Here is a 16584-nt window from a genome sequence, read left to right on the forward strand (position 1 = left end):
TAACAACAGACCCAATTTAGCCATGCTCATTCATTTCAGTGGGCCTGCTCTGAGCTACGGCTTGCTAACTGCATCTGGTTGCGCAGAAATTTGAGGACTCGAGCGTCCCTGGCTGGAGCCTGCTTTCAGAAACGCTCACTAACGTGCCCATTTCGTACCCTGCTCCTTCACCCTTCCCAGGGATTGGCAACCGGAAACTGGTGTCTCACGAGGCCATGCTGGGAGGCAAACTGGCAGCCAAGACAAGCTTCACCTTGAACCGCTCTGCGGCCGCTCAGTTGCGGGCGGAGGACCTAAAAGGTAGGCTCCTCTTTGTGTCTTCTCTCTGTGTGTGTCTGTGTCTGCGCCCCCTTCCTTTCTGCCTTATGAGGTCCTCGGGGCCGTTTAATCCCTAAATCCAGAGCAAGGTAAAAAGGTAAAGGGACCCCTGACCATTAGGTCCAGTCGTGGCCGACTCTGGGGTTGCGGCGCTCATCTCGCTTTATTGGCCAAGGGAGCCGGCGTACAGCTTCCAGGTTATGTGGCCAGCAGGACTAAGCCGCTTCTGGCGAACCAGAGCAGCGCACGGAAATGCCGTTTCCCTTCCCGCTGGAGTGGTACCTATTTATCTACTTGCACTTTGATGTGCTTTGGAACTGCTAGGTGGGCAGGAGCAGGGATCGAGCAATGGGAGCTCACCCCGTTGCGGGGATTCGAACCGCCGACCTTCTGATCGGCAAGTCCTAGGCTCTGTGGTTTAACCCACAGTGCCACCCGCGTCCCTAAAGGTAAAGGTACCCCCTGACCATTAGTTCCAGTTGTGGTAAAAAGGTAAAGGGACCCCTGAACATTTTGGGACGCTCATCTTGCTTTACTGGCCGAGGGAGCCAGCGTGCAGCTTCCGGGTCATGTGGCCAGCAGGACTGAGCTGCTTCTGGCGAACCAGAGCAGAGCACAGAAACGCCGTTTACCTTCCCGCTGGAGCGGTACCTATTGATCTACTTGCACTTTGACGTGCTTTCGAACTGCTAGGTTGGCAGGAGCAGGGACCGAGCAGAACACCGCGAAACCTTTGCGATCCCTCTGAAACCAGGAGAGCAGGGGATAACGTCTCGGCTCAGCCGGTTTTATTGAGTGAGCCGATCTCTTTGCCACCCTCAGGGGCCTCCCTCTACCGCCGGCTGAAGGAGTACGTGTTGACGGAGGAGGACCTGAAGGAGCACGGGTACCCCCTGCCGTGCCCCGAGATGTCGGGCCGCGCCGTCGTCTTCAACGCGGAGGAGAAGAAATCGACCGACGGTAAGCTCCGTGGGGAGAGGGGCAAGACCCGCAAGCGCTTCTGGCTTAGCGATCCTCATATAGTATCGATCCGTTGCATTTGTAACCCCTCCTGTGTCGTTTTCCTCCTCCCCGCTTTATCGCCAGTGATAACCCTGGGAGGTAGGTTGGGCTGAGAGGCAGGTTCACCCACTGAGTCGGGATTTGAACCCCATAAAAACAGGATTTTTTTTCCCTTTGCAAAAGAAGCTGCACAACTTTGAGCTGATCGTCAAAAAAACGGGGCTTTTCCCCTTTGCAAAAAAAGCTGCACAACTTTGAGCTGATCCTCAAAAAACCGGGGCTTTTCCCCTTTGCAAAAGAAGCTGCACAACTGTGAGCTGATTTCCCCCAGAAAACAGGGCTTTCCCCCTTTCCTCCTCTAAAATCTAGGTGCCTGTTATGTTCAGGTGTGTCTTATGGAGCGAAAAACCATGGTAATTCATTGAATCTCTCTCTTTCTTCCTTTCCCCCTCCCCTTCCCTCCCTTCCCCAAATTTCAAGGCTCCTGCAGAGTTTGCTGCCGCTGCGGCACCGAGTACATGGTGACGCCGTCTGGGAACTGCGTCCGCAAGGAGGAATGCGTCCACCACTGGGGGAAGTTGCGCAAGCAGAGAGGTAGAGCATTGCATTTGCGTTCCTTTCCTCCCGCAGCTTACCCTTCCTCCTCAGGAGCTCAGAAGAGTGGGTGTTTGCGGCAGTTTGCATCTTCTGTCGGTGCTCGGCCTCCCTGCGCTGTTCCGCCTTCCGTGAGAATTGCGCAGAGCTGCTGCTTCTCGTGGCTTGGGAGTGGGGACCCTGAGGGTCACCCAGCCCAACCCCCAACCCCCGCAATGCCGGAATCTCTTTTTTTTTTAAAAAAATAATTTTTATTGACAGGCCATTCACATCATATTATTCAAATCACATTGGTTCCAAATTATACAGCCACATTTTTAATTTTTTTCGGAGTACCCATATATCAAGCTCCGCATGAGTCCAAAATTCCGGCTATTTCCAGACTTCACTTATTTTACTGCATTCCTTAATCAGTTCTATCCAGTTCAAACCAGATAGTTCTTTGTATATTTTCTTCATCTTGTTGTTATCTTATTCCTTTCTTTGCGATCTCTGATGATTCTCATAAGCCGACTGAAAGCTGGTTTCTCTCTGTGTGTGGGTTTAGTCCAGGACAGCCCTGTTCAGCACCTGAAGACAAAAAGACAAAATTAATCATCATTGTCCTTTATTTTTCCAGGCTAGCAGAATAAATCAAATAGATCAGGGGGCTCTGTCAGGTCAAACTTCAGTTTCATACTCCTTCTTCTTCATGCATTCCTGAATCTCCCCCCCCCCCATCTTTCTCTTTCTCTTTTCTCCTGCAGCCTGTCTTGGCGAAACGCCATTTTTTGACTGCGTCATAAATATTCTTCAGCGTCCACCGATCTTTTTTCCATCTCCCACACAGCTCTTAAACTTCTGCTTATGCTTCTTAAAAAAAACGCAACGATCTTGTTTCTTTCTGGAGTGGAGGATTATTTTTAGCAATGCCGGAATCTCAAAGCATCCACAACGGATCCAACCTCCGCTTATAAACCTCTAAGGAAGGAGAGTTCGCAACCTCCCGTTTGCATATTTGGTAGAATTTCTACACCGCTTGGTTGTAAAAGCCTTTCCACCCCCCCTCCAAAAAAAAACCCTCAAAGGGATTTCCAAAGAGAATAGAACAGGCATAGGCAAACTCGGCCCTCCAGATGTTTTGGGACTGCAACTCCCATCATCCCTAGCTAACAGGACCAGTGGTCAGGGATGATGGGAGTTGTAGTCTCAAAATATCTGGAGTTTGCCTATGCCTGGAATAGAATAACCAAGTTATTGGTAAAAAAAGAGAGGCTGTTTTGAACATTCAGTGAAATGAAATGAAATCGGCAACAGGTTAAAGGAGACCTTGACATTCTGCGTGTCTGGACAGACTCGCCTGAACGAAAATGTTTTTCGCAGGCACCAAAAAGAATTCAGCGAACCTTTTCCGCCTTGTTCAACAGGCAGGCAGGCAGAGGTCCTGGATCCTGTGTTTGGATCCCTCCGCAGACCCTGAAACTTGCCAAGTCGCATTCTCTGAGGGTGACCTACCTGGTAGGACTGTTGTACAAGGCTGAAAACGGTTTGGCGTGGGGAAGGAATACATGGATTTTGAGTGTTTTGAGACACTGAGGGGATAGAACAAATATTTGTTGTCGTTTAGTCGTGTCCGCCTCTTTGTGAAACCCTGGACCAGAGCACGCCAGGCCCTCCTGTCTTCCACTGCCTCCCGCAGTTTGGTCAAACTCATGCTGGTAGCTTCGACAACACTGTCCAACCATCTCGTCCTCTGCCATCCCCTTCTCCTCGTGCCCTCCATCTTTCCCAATATCAGGGTCTTTTCCAGGGAATCTTCTCTTCTCATGAGATGGCCAAAGTCTTGGAGCCTCAACTTCAGGATCTGTCCTTCCGGTGAGCACTCAGGGCTGATTTCCTTCAGAATGGAGAGGTTTGATCTTCTTGCAGTCCATGGGACTCTCAAGAGTCTCCTCCAGCACCATAATGTACCAGACCAATTCAATTCCCTGACCTAGTCGTTATGCAGCTTCGGCAAAGAGCCATGCTTTGAGCGTTGCTGTTTCCTCTTCCCTCCCCGGCTCCTTCCCCTTATTTATCTCATCCCTTTGGTTGTAAACAATCACCATCATTACTATTAATTTAAAACCTTGAGTGCTTGAGAGAAAAGCAGGATGCAAATATTGCAAGTAAGGCCAGCCTCTGTGTATCGTTCAGCTGGTACCTTCTGGGAAATGCCCTGCTGCTGATTCCCAAGCCACAGTGTCCTCCTTGCTCACCCTTTCCCCTTCCTTTCAGTTCCTGGTGGCTGGGAAACCCATTACAACTGCTGTTCGGGAGCTGTGGGTTCCCCCGGGTGCCAAGTCGCAAAAGTAAGTACTTTCAAATTTCCTTGGTTTCCTTTTATCTCGCCCATCCTCCGTCACGGAGCCCCAGGGGGTAGAAGCGTGGTTGCTAGATCTAGCCGCAGGTCGTAGTTCACTGGTAGAGCTCTTGCCTTGCAGGCAGAAGGTCCCAGGCTCAGTCCTGCCCCCCTCCCAATCCCCAGGTAGGACTGGGAATGCTTGAAACCTTGCGGAGCCCTTCCGGTCCGTGTGAACGTCAGCCAGGTTGCTCCCCGGAGCAAGACGGTTTGAGCATATTGCACCGATCCTGGTCCGACCGCACTGGCTACCAATTTGTTTCCGGGCCCAATTAAAAGTGCTGGTTTCGACCTACAAAGCCTTAAACGGCTCAGGACCGCAATACTTCAAGGACTGCCTCATCCCATATGAACCTACCTGGACCCTGAGATCATCTTCCGAGGCCCTCCTTCGTGTGCCCCCTCCTCAAGAGGTCCGGAGGGTGGCAACACGAGAGCGGGGCCTTCTCTGCAGTGGCTCCCCGTTTGTGGGAATGCTCTCCACAGGGAGGTTCACCTGGTGCCTTCATTATACACCTTTAGGCGCCAGGCACAAACGTTCCTTTTTTAACCAGGACTTTGGGTGATCTGTTTTGCATCCTATGCCCTTTTAAAATGTGGGGTTTTTTGGGGGGGGCGTTATTGGGTTGTTAGGGATGCAGGTGGCGCTGTGGGTTAAACCACAGAGCCTAGGACTTGCCGATCAGAAGGTCGGCGGTTCGAATCCCCGCAATGACGGGGTGAGCTCCCGTTGCTCGGTCCCTGCTCCTGCCAACCTAGCAGTTCCAAAGCACGTCAAAGTGCAAGTAGATCAATAGTAACTGCTCTGGCGGGAAGGTAAACGGCGTTTCCGTGCGCTGCTCTGGTTCGCCAGAAGCGGCTTAGTCCTGCTGGCCACATGACCTGGAAGCTGTACGCCGGCTCCCTCGGCCAGTAAAGCGAGATGAGCACCGCAACCCCAGAGTCGGCCACAACTGGACCTAATGGTCAGGGGTCCCTTGACCTTTACTTTATTGGATTGTTGTTTTTATTTTTATTAGGTATTTTGTGTTTATATATCTTGATTTTATTCTGTGACTCGCCCTGAGACCCCTGGGTATAGGGTGGTATATAAATTCTAATAAGATGATGATGATGATGATGATAGACTGCCTTTAAGCCTGGAGGCTTCTCCACAAATTTGTCCCGATCCGCTTTCAAAGCCCATGTCCTCCTAAAGCCAGGTGAGGTGAAATAAGCAGTCTTCCTTCCCTCTTTGTCTCTCTGATTTCCTCCCTCTTTCAGCAACACGTTCACGACGGCAGGAAGGAGAGCTTGGAGGGTTTCGTGAAGACCTTTGAGAAGGTGCCCAGCGCGGACGGAAACCCGGGCATCTACGCCTTAGACTGCGAAATGGTTGGTGGAGCGTTCGATTGGGGCGAACTGGGGCGGTTTCGAAAAACGATAGCCATTAAAATCATAGGCTTAGGCAGCTCGAAAGAGGCTGCTTCTTTCAGCTTCGAACGTCTCTCTGTCTCTCTGTCTGCCTGTTTTGAAAAAAGTTAACTAAAACCGTAGCTCGGTTCCTTAACTGCCGGGAAATACAGTGGAGCCTCGAAAGCTGAACACCTTTGAACTCGAACGTTTCGGCTCCCGAGTGGTCGAAACCCGGAAGTGAGTGTTCCGGTTTTTGAACGATTTTTGGAAGCCGAACATCCGGCGCACCTTTGAATTGGCTGTGGGACGGTTCTGGGAATCGAACGCATTCTGTATTCTGTTTGATGACCAAGGCTTGACTCTATCTATCTATCTGTCTATCTTATATCTATCTATCTATCTATCTATCTATCTATCTATCTATCTATCATCTTTCTATCTATCATCGTATCTATCTATCTATCATCTATCGATTATCTGTCTGTATGGCTGTCTATCTATATCTATCTATCTATCTTTATCATCTATCTATTTATCTGTCTATCATCTATCTATCATCTGTCTGTACGTCTATCTATCATCTATCTATCTATCTATCTATCTATCTATCATTTATCTTTCTATCATCTCATCTCTCTCTCATCATCTATCTATCGTCTGTCTGTCTATCTATCTATCTATCTATCTATCTATCTATCTATCTATCTATCTATCTATCATTCATCTATCTATATCTATCTATCTATCTATCTATCTATCTATCTATCTATCTATCTATCATCTATCTATCTATCTATCTATCATCTATCTATATCTATCGTGTCTGTTCTGAAAAAAGATAACTTAAATCGTAGCTCTCTTCCTTAACCGCTGGGAAACAGTCGGCCGGAAGAAGCAGCCTTGAAAGTTGTCAGAAATCTCTTTTTCCCCTCCTTTGATTCCTGGTTCTCTGGACCCCAAATCGGTTTAATCTCTGGGTTGTTGAATCAGGCGAGGGTTTGGCGAATAGGAGATCAGGTCTGCCTGCGGCAAGGGAGGCTTTCTGAGACACACACCCCCCTCCAATATCTCTCTCCTCTTCTTCGGTTCCCACAGTGTTACACCAAGCAAGGCCTGGAGTTGACCCGGGTCACGGTGATCAACTCAGAGCTGAAAGTTGTCTACGACACCTTCGTCAAGCCTGACCACAAAGTCGTGGACTACAACACTCGGTGAGAATGATCAGAGATCTTAATGCTTTCCTTTTTCCTTTCTCCTTCTGTGATGGAACTCCTATCTGGGGACTTCCCTGGCTTTTTTTCTGGCCCACGTAGGACCAGTCTGGATAGTTGGCCTTGGTGAAGATTTGACATTTTGATTTGAGTTTCTACTGAAGTGAGGCTGCATTTTAATGTTGTACACTGGTACCTCGGGTTAAGTACTTAATTCGTTCCGGAGGTCCGCTCTTCACCTGAAAGTGTTCTTAACCCAAAGCACCACTTTAGCTAATGGGGCCTCCTGCTGCTGCCGCGCCGCCGGAGCCCGATTTCTGTTCTCACCCTGAAGCAAAGTTCTTAACCTGAAGCACTATTTCTGGGTTAGCGGAGTCTGTAACCTGAAGCGTATGTAAGCCGAGGTACTACTGTATTTTAATCTTGTTTTTAACCTGTGTTTCAATCAATTGTTTTTATACCTGGTGTTAGCTGCCCTGAGCCCGGTCTTGGCTGGGGAGGGCAGGGTATAATTAATAAAATTTATTATTATTAAGCATTTAGGTGCAAACCGCGCCCAGCTTCTTAACCTTCAGATTGCTGGCCTGTCTAAACCAGGAGTTCTGACTCCAATGCCTCCATCTCCCCCACACAGCAGCCTTTCTGGCAGGCCAGGCAAATCAGCTTACTTTTTCTTTTTTAAAAATCTTGTTTATTGATTTTTCGCAAAAGAAAAGACCGTAAGTTGACTTCCTGTCCTCCCAATTTTAGTTTTCCCCTTAAGTTCCAAACTGTTTGTTTCCTCTGCTCCAAAATGAAACGGGGCAAATTCCTTCCTTCCTTCCTTCCTTCCTTCCTTCCTTCCTTCCTTCCTTCCTTCCTTCCTTCCTTCCCCCCCCCTCTCTCTCTCTTTCTCTCTCTCTCTCTCTCTTTTACGTATTTGTTTATTTCCTTCCTTTTTCTCAGCCTTAGACCCAAGGCCAGCTTATGCAGATAAAATGGGAGGGAAAAGCTAAAAACATAGAAAATATGAGAGGTTCGTATGAGGGCATATGGTCTTTCAAATAGCCTGTACATTCTGGGGACTGTGCCAAAATTACATATAGTCAAAACACACACTGGGTTCAATGTCAGGCAGGATTGCCAAAGTCTCTCTCTCTCTCCCCCCCCCCTTCCCCTCTCTTTTCAATGATTATCTATTTTGCTATTATCTGAATGCTCACAAGTCAAATGCGAGTAAGTTACGGGTTTACAAAAAGGGAGAACTGGAGACTAGCCTATAACTCTCAAAAGTGGATATTTTGTTCATTTGTTTTCATACATAAATTGTATTGTCAATTTTAAATTTGACAATAATCATCACCAATTGACATTTACGTAACGTACTTGTTTCGACTTCCCTCCTCCCCCTTCTTGGTTTCTCGTAAAAAACATTTTCAAAACTTGCGTCTCCCCCTTAAATCATTTTGTTTGTCGCTCTCTACATTTCTTCCAAAGCCAGCTTTTAACTGTTTGCTTTTAAATTAATCCTGCTAATGTGTTTTAATTGCTCACAGTAATTTTTTAGATAATCCACGCATCTCCCCCATTCATTCTTCTTTCTTTCAAATCTTTTTTTGTTGAGTTTTATGTTGCAAATTTAAATTCAAACATTAAACATCAACATCATCATTTAGGATTCCATAAACCCTTCGATTCCCCTCTGCCCTTTGATGGTTACCATTTTTATCAATCTTTTTTTCAACTGCTTCACTTATTTTCTCTATTTTTCTTAAATAATCCATTTTTTTTTACCTTAATTCTGAATACATTACAAGTGTTCATCAAACCCTGCTACGGTTTTTAGTTGTTTACAGTGTTCTCTTAAATACATTGTTAAATTTTCCTATTCGTTCTTAAAGTTTTAGAAGACATCTGAAGGCAGCCCTGTTTAGGGAAGCTTTTAATGTTTAATAGGTTACTGTATTTTAGTGTTCTGTTGGAAGCCGCCCAGAGTGGCTGGGGAAACCCAGCCAGATGGGCGGGGTATAAATAATAAAAACAATAAAAATAAAAGTTCTTCTTTGTTTCTTAATCTTCCTGCAAGTTTTGCCATTTCCGCAGAGCCCCTTAACGTTGTGGCAATTCCTCTTCCTTCATCGGGGGGGGGGGGGCAGCGTCCTCTTTCCATCTCTGCTCAAAAGAGCTGCCGGGAGACGCCTTGTTATTTAGTCATTTAGTCGTGTCCGCCTCTTCGTAACCCCCTGGACCAGAGCACGCCAGGCCCTCCTGTCTTCCACTGCCTCCTGCAGTTTGGTCAAACTGATGCTGGCAGCTTCGAGAACACCGTCCCACCATCTCGTCCTCTGTTGTCCCCTTCTCCTTGTGCCCTCCATCTTTCCCAACATCAGGGTCTTTTCCAGGGAGTCTTCTCTTCTCATGAGGTGGCCAAAGTCTTGGAGCCTCAGCTTCAGGATCTGTCCTTCCAGTGAGCACTCAGGGCTGATTTCCTTCCGAATGGAGAGGTTGGATCTTCTTGCAGTCCATGGGACTCTCAAGAGTCTCCTCCAGCACCAGAATTCAAACGCATCAACACCTTGATCAAGCAGCAATTTTGTACGACTGCCTTTGCAAGGGCGAGTATTCCCATTTCCTTGACGACGTTGATCTTTGCCTCTGCAGGTTTTCCGGCGTGACGGAGGCGGACCTGGAGAACGCCTCCATCACCTTGCGGGACGTCCAAGCCGTCCTCCTGAGCATGTTCAGCTCGGACACGATCCTGATCGGGCACAGCCTGGAAAGCGACCTGTTTGCGCTGAAGGTAACGTGACAGTTCTGGCGGGGCAGTTCTGCCTTCTGCTTGCTCTGGGGAAAGCCAGGCAGCGATGTATCAGCCGCATTTTCCCCCTTTGAGCGGCTTAAGAGAGGAGTCTGTGCCCTGCAGCCCATCCAGACTGAAGCAACTGAGCAACGCTAGATCAGGCGGGTATTCCCCAAACCCATCGCCGCGTCCCGTCCCCCAGTCCTACAGACAAACCCCAAACCCGTCGCCGTATCCACCAACCTGGTTTATTCCCAGAGCCTCAATTCTTCAAAGCATACCTTCTATCTCCCTGATTCCCAACACACATGCCCCACAAGGGGGGGGGGGGGGCAATCTGATTTTTAGAGAGGGGGCCAATTTGAGAATGAGTTATTAACGGTGAATGGCCTTTTAGGCTTCCTCCATGTGAATAGGAGCTCGCTTTTTGAATAATAAGAATCACCGTATTTTTCTGTCTATAAGACGCCCCCTATTTGGAGGGAGGGGACGCGGGTGGCGCTGTGGGTTAAACCACACAGCGCCTAGGGCTTGCCAATCAGAAGGTTGGCGGTTCGGATCCCCACAATGACGGGGTGAGCTCCCATTGCTCGGTCCCTGCTCCTGCCAACCTAGCAGTTCGAAAGCACGTCAAAGTGCAAGTAGATAAATAGGTACCGCTCCGGCGGGAAGGTAAACGGCGTTTCCATGCGCTGCTCTGGTCACCAGAAGCGGCTTAGTCATGCTGGACACATGACCCGGAAGCTGTACGCCTGCTCTCTTGGCCAATAAAGCGAGATGAGCGCCGCAACCCCAGAGTCGGCCACGACTGGACCTAATGGTCAGGGGTCCCCTTTACCCTTTACCTATGAGGCCAAACTTAGATTCAGAAAAGGTTTAGGGGTATGCGTACCCCTGCGTCCGTCCGTCCCCCAGAAAAAAGCACTGGCTATTAAAAAATCACAGTGGGGGGAAAACCCATGACGCCGGCCAAGTCTTCTCTCGATTCCTGCAGCCCCTGTTAACTCGGCCGGCCAGCCCTGTTAACTCAGGCAGTGGATTGCAAGAGCAGGCGATGGCAAAAATCACAGCGTGGGAAAACCACAAATCCAGCCAATGCCTCTGCATAGCCTGGTCCTTATTTCGGGCCTCGCGATCTATCCGTATACATATTACGATGTTTAGCCAGCGATGATATCACAAGGTTGAAGCCAGATAATTGCCCGGCCCAAGTGGGGGGTCCGAGGACACATTCCTGGAGGCACAAGGGTTTCCACTGGTGCAGAAGAAATTAGCAGAGGTACCGTATTTTTCGCTCTATTTGCCGCACCGGATCATAGGAGGGGGAGAATAGGAAAAAAAATTTTTTTTTCTTGTTCTCCCCCTCAAAAACAAGGTGCGTTCAAGGTGCGTTCAATAGCAGGCCTTGCCGCTGCCCCCCGAGCTTGTGGGGCTGGCGGTGGGGGGAAGTGCTGCTTTCCCCCACCTCCAGCCTCAAAGATCCCTGAAGCTTTTGGAGCACAGCTGCACTCCAAAGGCTTGAGGCTTCGGGGACATCCTTTGTAGCCTCCACCCTGCAGAGGCTTTGCGCAGCCATCCAAAAGCTGGAACAGCGAGACGGAGGGCTGCACACGCCCCGTCTCGCTGTTTTGGCTTCAGGGACAGTAGGCTGCTATCCGCAAGCCTTCAGAGCCCGGTGGGAGTTCCTGCTGGGCTCCCAAGGCTTGTGGAGAGCTGCCCGAAGCCCGGGGTGCACAGCGCCGCGCTCCCTGGGCTTCAGGTTGCAGGCAGCTGTGCGCAACCCTGCGGAGCCTGGAGGGAACTCCTGTCGGGCTCTGCAGGCTTGCAGATAGCTTCCTGAAGCCTGGAACACGAGAGGGGGCGGTGCACACCGACCCCTCTCGCTCTCCAGGCTTCAGCAAAATCCTGCATTTGTTCCATAGGATGCACACACTTTCCCCCTTCATTTTTGGAGGGGAAAAAGTGCATCCTATAGAGCGAAAAATACGGTACTTGGGAGAAAGGGAAACCCTTTGACCCCGTCTGCGTCCGTCTCTCCCGGCAGCTCATCCACGGGACTGTGGTGGATACGGCTGTCGTCTTCCCTCACCGCCTGGGCTTGCCTTACAAGCGGGCGCTGCGCACCTTGATGGCCGACTACCTCAAACGCATCATCCAGGACAGCGGTGAGATTTTGGAGGGGGGAGGGATGGGGAGCAAGGGAGGGAATCCGTGGGGTCTTCAGTCCGCCTTCCGCCCTCTCCGCTCCTGAGCTGCAAAGCCCTGGCCACTGAACACCAGCCTCTCTAAAGTCCTACAGCTCCAATTCCACACACCCCAGTGCCCTTTTCCCCCATAAAGGAACAGCCTTACAGTCCCGCTTGGACTCCTGCCATGCGCTCTACGTGGGGCTGCCTTTGAAGGTCACCCGGAAACTATAACTAATCCAGAATGCGGCAGCCAGACTGGTGACTGGGAGCAGCCACCGAGGCCATATAACACCGGTCCTGAAAGACCTACATTGGCTCCCAGTACGTTTCCGAGCACAATTCAAAGGGTTTGTGCTGACCTTGAAAGCCCTAAATGGCCCAGTAGACCCGAAGGAGCATCTCCACCCCTATTGTCCATCCCAGACACTGAGGTCCAGCTCCGAGGGCCTTCTAGTGGTTCCCTCCCTGCGAGAAGAGAGATTGTGCAGGGAGCCAGGCAGGGGTCACACAGTCTGGGAGTCATTTTGGACTCCTGGCTGTCCATGGATGGGCAGGTCAATTCTGTGTCCAGGGCAGCTCCACCTGGTATGCAGGATGAGACCCACCCTGCCTGCAGACTGTCTGGCCAGAGTGGTGCATGCTCTGGTTATCTCCTGCTTGGACTACTGCAATGCGCACTCCGTGGGGCTACCTTTGAGGGTGACCTGGAAACTGCAACTAATCCAGAATGCGGCAGCCAGACTGATGACTGGGAGCGGCTGCTGAGACCATATAATGCGGGTCCTGAAAGACCTACATTGTCTCCCAGGACGTTTCCGGGCACAATTCAAAGTGTTGGTGCTGACCTTTAAAGCCCTAAATGGCCTTGGTCCAGTATACCTGAAGGAGCGTCTCCACCCCTATCGTTCAGCCCGGACACAGGTCCCAGAGCCAAGGGCCAAGATGGATTGAATTTATATACCACCCTATACCCAGAGGTCTCAGGGCGGTTTACAGAAAACATCACAATATGTAAATTCAAAATAAGAACAATAACCCAAAGAGCCACATTTTAAAAGGGTATAGGATGCCGATGAGGTCAACCAAAGGCCTCGTTAAAAAGAAACGTTTTTGGCTGGCGCCTAAAGGTGTATAATGAAGGCACCAGGCGAACGTCCCTGGGGAGAGCGTTCCACAGACGGGGGGCCACTGCAGAGAAGGCCCTGTTCTCATATTGCCACCCTTCGGACCTCTCGAGGAGGAGGTACAGGAAGGGGGGCCTCAGAAGATGATCTCTGGGTCCGGGTAGGTTCATATGGAAAGAAGCGGTCCTTGAGGTATTGCAGTCCCTCACCGCCCCACCCCAATTCCTTCCCATCTTCCTGAGTCCCTCTTTGGTCGCCCCAAGGCAACGGTGACCAAACTCAGCCCTCCAGCTGTTTTGGGACTACAGCTCCCATCATCCCTAGCTAACAGGACCAGCGGTCAGGGATGATGGGAATTGTAGTCCCAAGTATCTGGAGGGCCGAGTTTGGCCACTACTGCCCCAGAAGATGAGTCACAACATCCTGCGTTCTCTCTTTGTTTTTCTTCCCGGCAGTGGAAGGCCACGACTCGAGCGAGGACGCCCGGGCGTGCATGGAACTGATGATCTGGAAGATCAAGGAAGACGCGAAAGTGAAGCGGTGATAGAGGAGGGGCCACCGCTGTTCTTTCTCCTTCGCCTCTTCCGCTTTTACCGGTGCAGTGCAATAATGATAATAATAATAATAATAACAATAACGGCGTCTTGGGACCCTGGACCCTCCCCCCCCTTCTGTGTTCGCAGGTATCCCTGCATAGCTGCTGCTGGTGACGTCACCACTGCTCTGCCGTCACACTGAGAAAGCGTGCAACCTCGCGAGGCTGTCCGTGATGCCCCCGTCCCCCACGACCTGTAGGCCCGCCGGAGAACTCCAGGATAAAATCTGGGCGGCGCCTAACTCCCCGAAACCCCGTCCCGTTCGCGAACCTCAAAAAACAGAAACTTCGCTTCTTCTTTGGGGACTTAATGTGGGGCTCCCTGTGCGCTGCCACACGTTGGGAAGTCGGCCGCGGTGACTCGGGCAAGCTGCGGAGGCGCTGGCGAGCCGCGCGGGGGCTCCGATCCGGCAGCGGGCTGCCTCCAAACCCGCAACCCCAGGGGAGAAGGCGGAGGCGGCGTGCGGTTGGCAGGGCAGCAGAACTGCCGGCATGGATATACGTTTGAGTCCCGGCCGTGGGTATGGCAGGGCATTGCGCTCGCGCCAGGAGCACTGGGGGCCTTCGGTGCAGCCGGCTGGTGCCGACCCACAGGAAATGGGCCCCCTTGCAAAGAGGGGGTTTCCCTCACCCCATCTCTCAGCGCAACAGGCCCCCCGGTCTCTGCTGCCTGCATCATCGGACTCCTTCCCGAGGCAGAGGATTGCCCCATCGGATTGCCCCGGATAAGGGGCTGGCAGTCGTTCCCACGACGGATCCGCCGCCCGCCACCCGAGACCCCAAATCGGCAGTTGCGCAAGTCCTCCAGGGTGGAAAATGGGGCATGAGCGTGGCAGAGTCGCTGCAGGGAGCCTTACGATTCGTCCGCCTTCGCAACTGCAAATCCAGGGAACTCCACTGTTCAGAGCATATCGCACTTAACTTGCAAGCTCAACCACGACTTTTTAAAAAACACTAGGAAACGCTTCTTCCTAATAATTGCTAATCGCTGCTCTGTGAACGCCCCGTGGGGAAACTTAACCCAGCTCGCTTTGGGGGGGGGGGGATGCAGGTGGAAATATTTGCCTTGGCGTAAAACAGAAAGGGGTGTTGATGGTTGAATCCACCTCCTCAAATTCACACACGCTCAGTTATCCGTGAGTGTAAATAACAATGTTCTAGGAACAGAGCGAGTTAGAAGACAGGGTGGGGTGGGGGGGTGTTGGTTATCTATTTAAAACGAGGCAATTCTGCACTACAAGCTATTTTAGCGGACAAAACTCTTCCCTCCTCTGTCCCCCAAATTTTCATTTAAGGAGAGAACCTAAAATGCTCTCTCAGTTCAAATGTTTCCCAACGCCGTCGGAAGCGGTTCATTCCCTTTAAATACCAGTTCCATGTTTTTGCTGCTCCCAATCTGCCCCCTTCCTTCCTTCCTTCCTTCCTTCCTTCCTTCCTTCCTTCCTTCCTTCCTTCCTGGGTAATAAGAGGAGAAAGCAGGTCTCCTCAGCCCCTGGGGGGGGGAACCTATTATTATTATTAATAATAATAACCTTAGCATAGGTCGCCCTCCTCCACAGCTGACCTCAGCCGTTCCCTGGTTGACGATTCCCAAATCTCCTTTGTTTTGTTAACACTGTACAGTTAATTAAAAAAAACGGGCTCTGTAGACTTTGTATATGCAGAAGTGGTAAAAACCTGTTAACACTATTTTGTAAATGGTTTTTTAAAAAAATAAATAAACAAAAAATCCTGGCTATTTGTGGAAAGCACGGTTGGTTGTTTTAGAGATTCTCTCTCTCTCTGTGTGTGTTATTCTGCTTACTGGAGAGTGTATCAGGGATAAAGCGGTGTGTGTGTGTGGATAATCCTGAGATTTTATTTTTGAAAGGCCACAACTTTGCCGAACGTTTCACCTGCGAAAAGCCAGAAACCTTCAAGTTTAAATCAGAGAGGGTCTTGGGTTTCCTCCATACTTGGTCGAAGTACCAGCTGTGTGTGCAAGAATTTGGAAGAACGCAGTCCCTCATGAAACAGCCGAATGCTTCTTCTTAGATAGGGGGTATGTATCCCAGATAACCACTGGAGGGGGGGTTTCTCCTATTAAGAGGAGCCATTCCCCTCCTGAGAGTCCACAAGGCAGCTTCCTGCCTTCATTCTCCTTCACCATTGGATGAACACTCTGTGATGTCACGACAGGCGAGCCAATCAGTGGCACAGGCTTCAACCCCGCCCTGAAAATGCATTCACTATTTGCATTCTCTCGCTCCAGCATAACTCCCTTAGGAAGGAGTGCCATTGTTGTTGTTTAGTCGTTTAGTCGTGTCTGCCTCTTGGTGACCCCCTGGACCAGAGCACGCCAGGCCCTCCTGTCTTCCACTGCCTCCCGCAGTTTGGTCAAACTCATGTTCATAGCTTCGAGAACACTGTCCCACCATCTCGTCCTCTGTCGTCCCCTTCTCCTTGCGCCCTCCATCTTTCCCAACATCAGGGTCTTTTCCAAAGAGTCTTCTCATGAGGTGGCCAAAGTATTGGAGTCTCAGTTTCAGGATCTGTCCTTCCAGTGAGCACTCAGGGCTGATTTCCTTCAGAATGGATAGGAGTGCCATAGTTTGCACTATTTGCATTCTCTCGCTCCGGCATAGTTTGCACGGCGCGAAGAAGCCCTTTCGTTTCCCCTGCATCCCCCAGCTTCCAGCTCCATCGCATCTTCACGAGTTCCGGCGTTGGGAGGAAAGCTGCTCTCTTAACGGCTCTCTACACGCCGGGCATGGTTTTGGAAACCCGGCACGTCGCCTCCCAACTCGCTCGAGGAGTCCGGATCGCGGAGGAAAAATCGGAATGAAACCCACTGGGCCGTCCACTCTGGCATCTCGCCTTCAGGAGGTGGAGGTCAGAGGTCAGGCAGAGCCAGCCGGGTCTTTTTGCGATGGAGACGTTGCTGCGTTAAACATGCCTATTTTAAGCCTGTTTGCCCCCCTGGCTGGGTTCCTCGTGGGGGTCAGCCCCCGATCGCCA

At 50.5% G+C, this 16584-nt stretch overlaps 1 protein-coding gene across 2 annotated transcripts in view; it reads left to right on the plus strand.

Annotated features, from left to right (window-relative positions):
- Positions 1 to 15325, plus strand: part of REXO1 (RNA exonuclease 1 homolog) — a 38990-nt gene extending 23665 nt beyond the window's left edge. For both annotated transcript variants that reach the window (XM_081846043.1, XM_081846044.1), the window contains exons 8-16: positions 181 to 300; positions 1141 to 1278; positions 1801 to 1914; positions 4171 to 4244; positions 5558 to 5668; positions 6785 to 6900; positions 9541 to 9679; positions 11724 to 11844; positions 13448 to 15325. In XM_081846043.1, coding sequence (XP_081702169.1) covers positions 181 to 300; positions 1141 to 1278; positions 1801 to 1914; positions 4171 to 4244; positions 5558 to 5668; positions 6785 to 6900; positions 9541 to 9679; positions 11724 to 11844; positions 13448 to 13536 — 1022 coding nt within the window. In that variant the 3' untranslated portion in view covers positions 13537 to 15325. The remainder of the gene's footprint in view (positions 1 to 180; positions 301 to 1140; positions 1279 to 1800; positions 1915 to 4170; positions 4245 to 5557; positions 5669 to 6784; positions 6901 to 9540; positions 9680 to 11723; positions 11845 to 13447) is intronic.
- The last annotated feature ends 1259 nt before the right edge of the window (positions 15326 to 16584 follow it).

Source organism: Podarcis erhardii, assembly GCF_964252035.2.
Source record: "Podarcis erhardii genome assembly, chromosome: 18".
Lineage (NCBI taxonomy): Eukaryota > Metazoa > Chordata > Lepidosauria > Squamata > Lacertidae > Podarcis > Podarcis erhardii.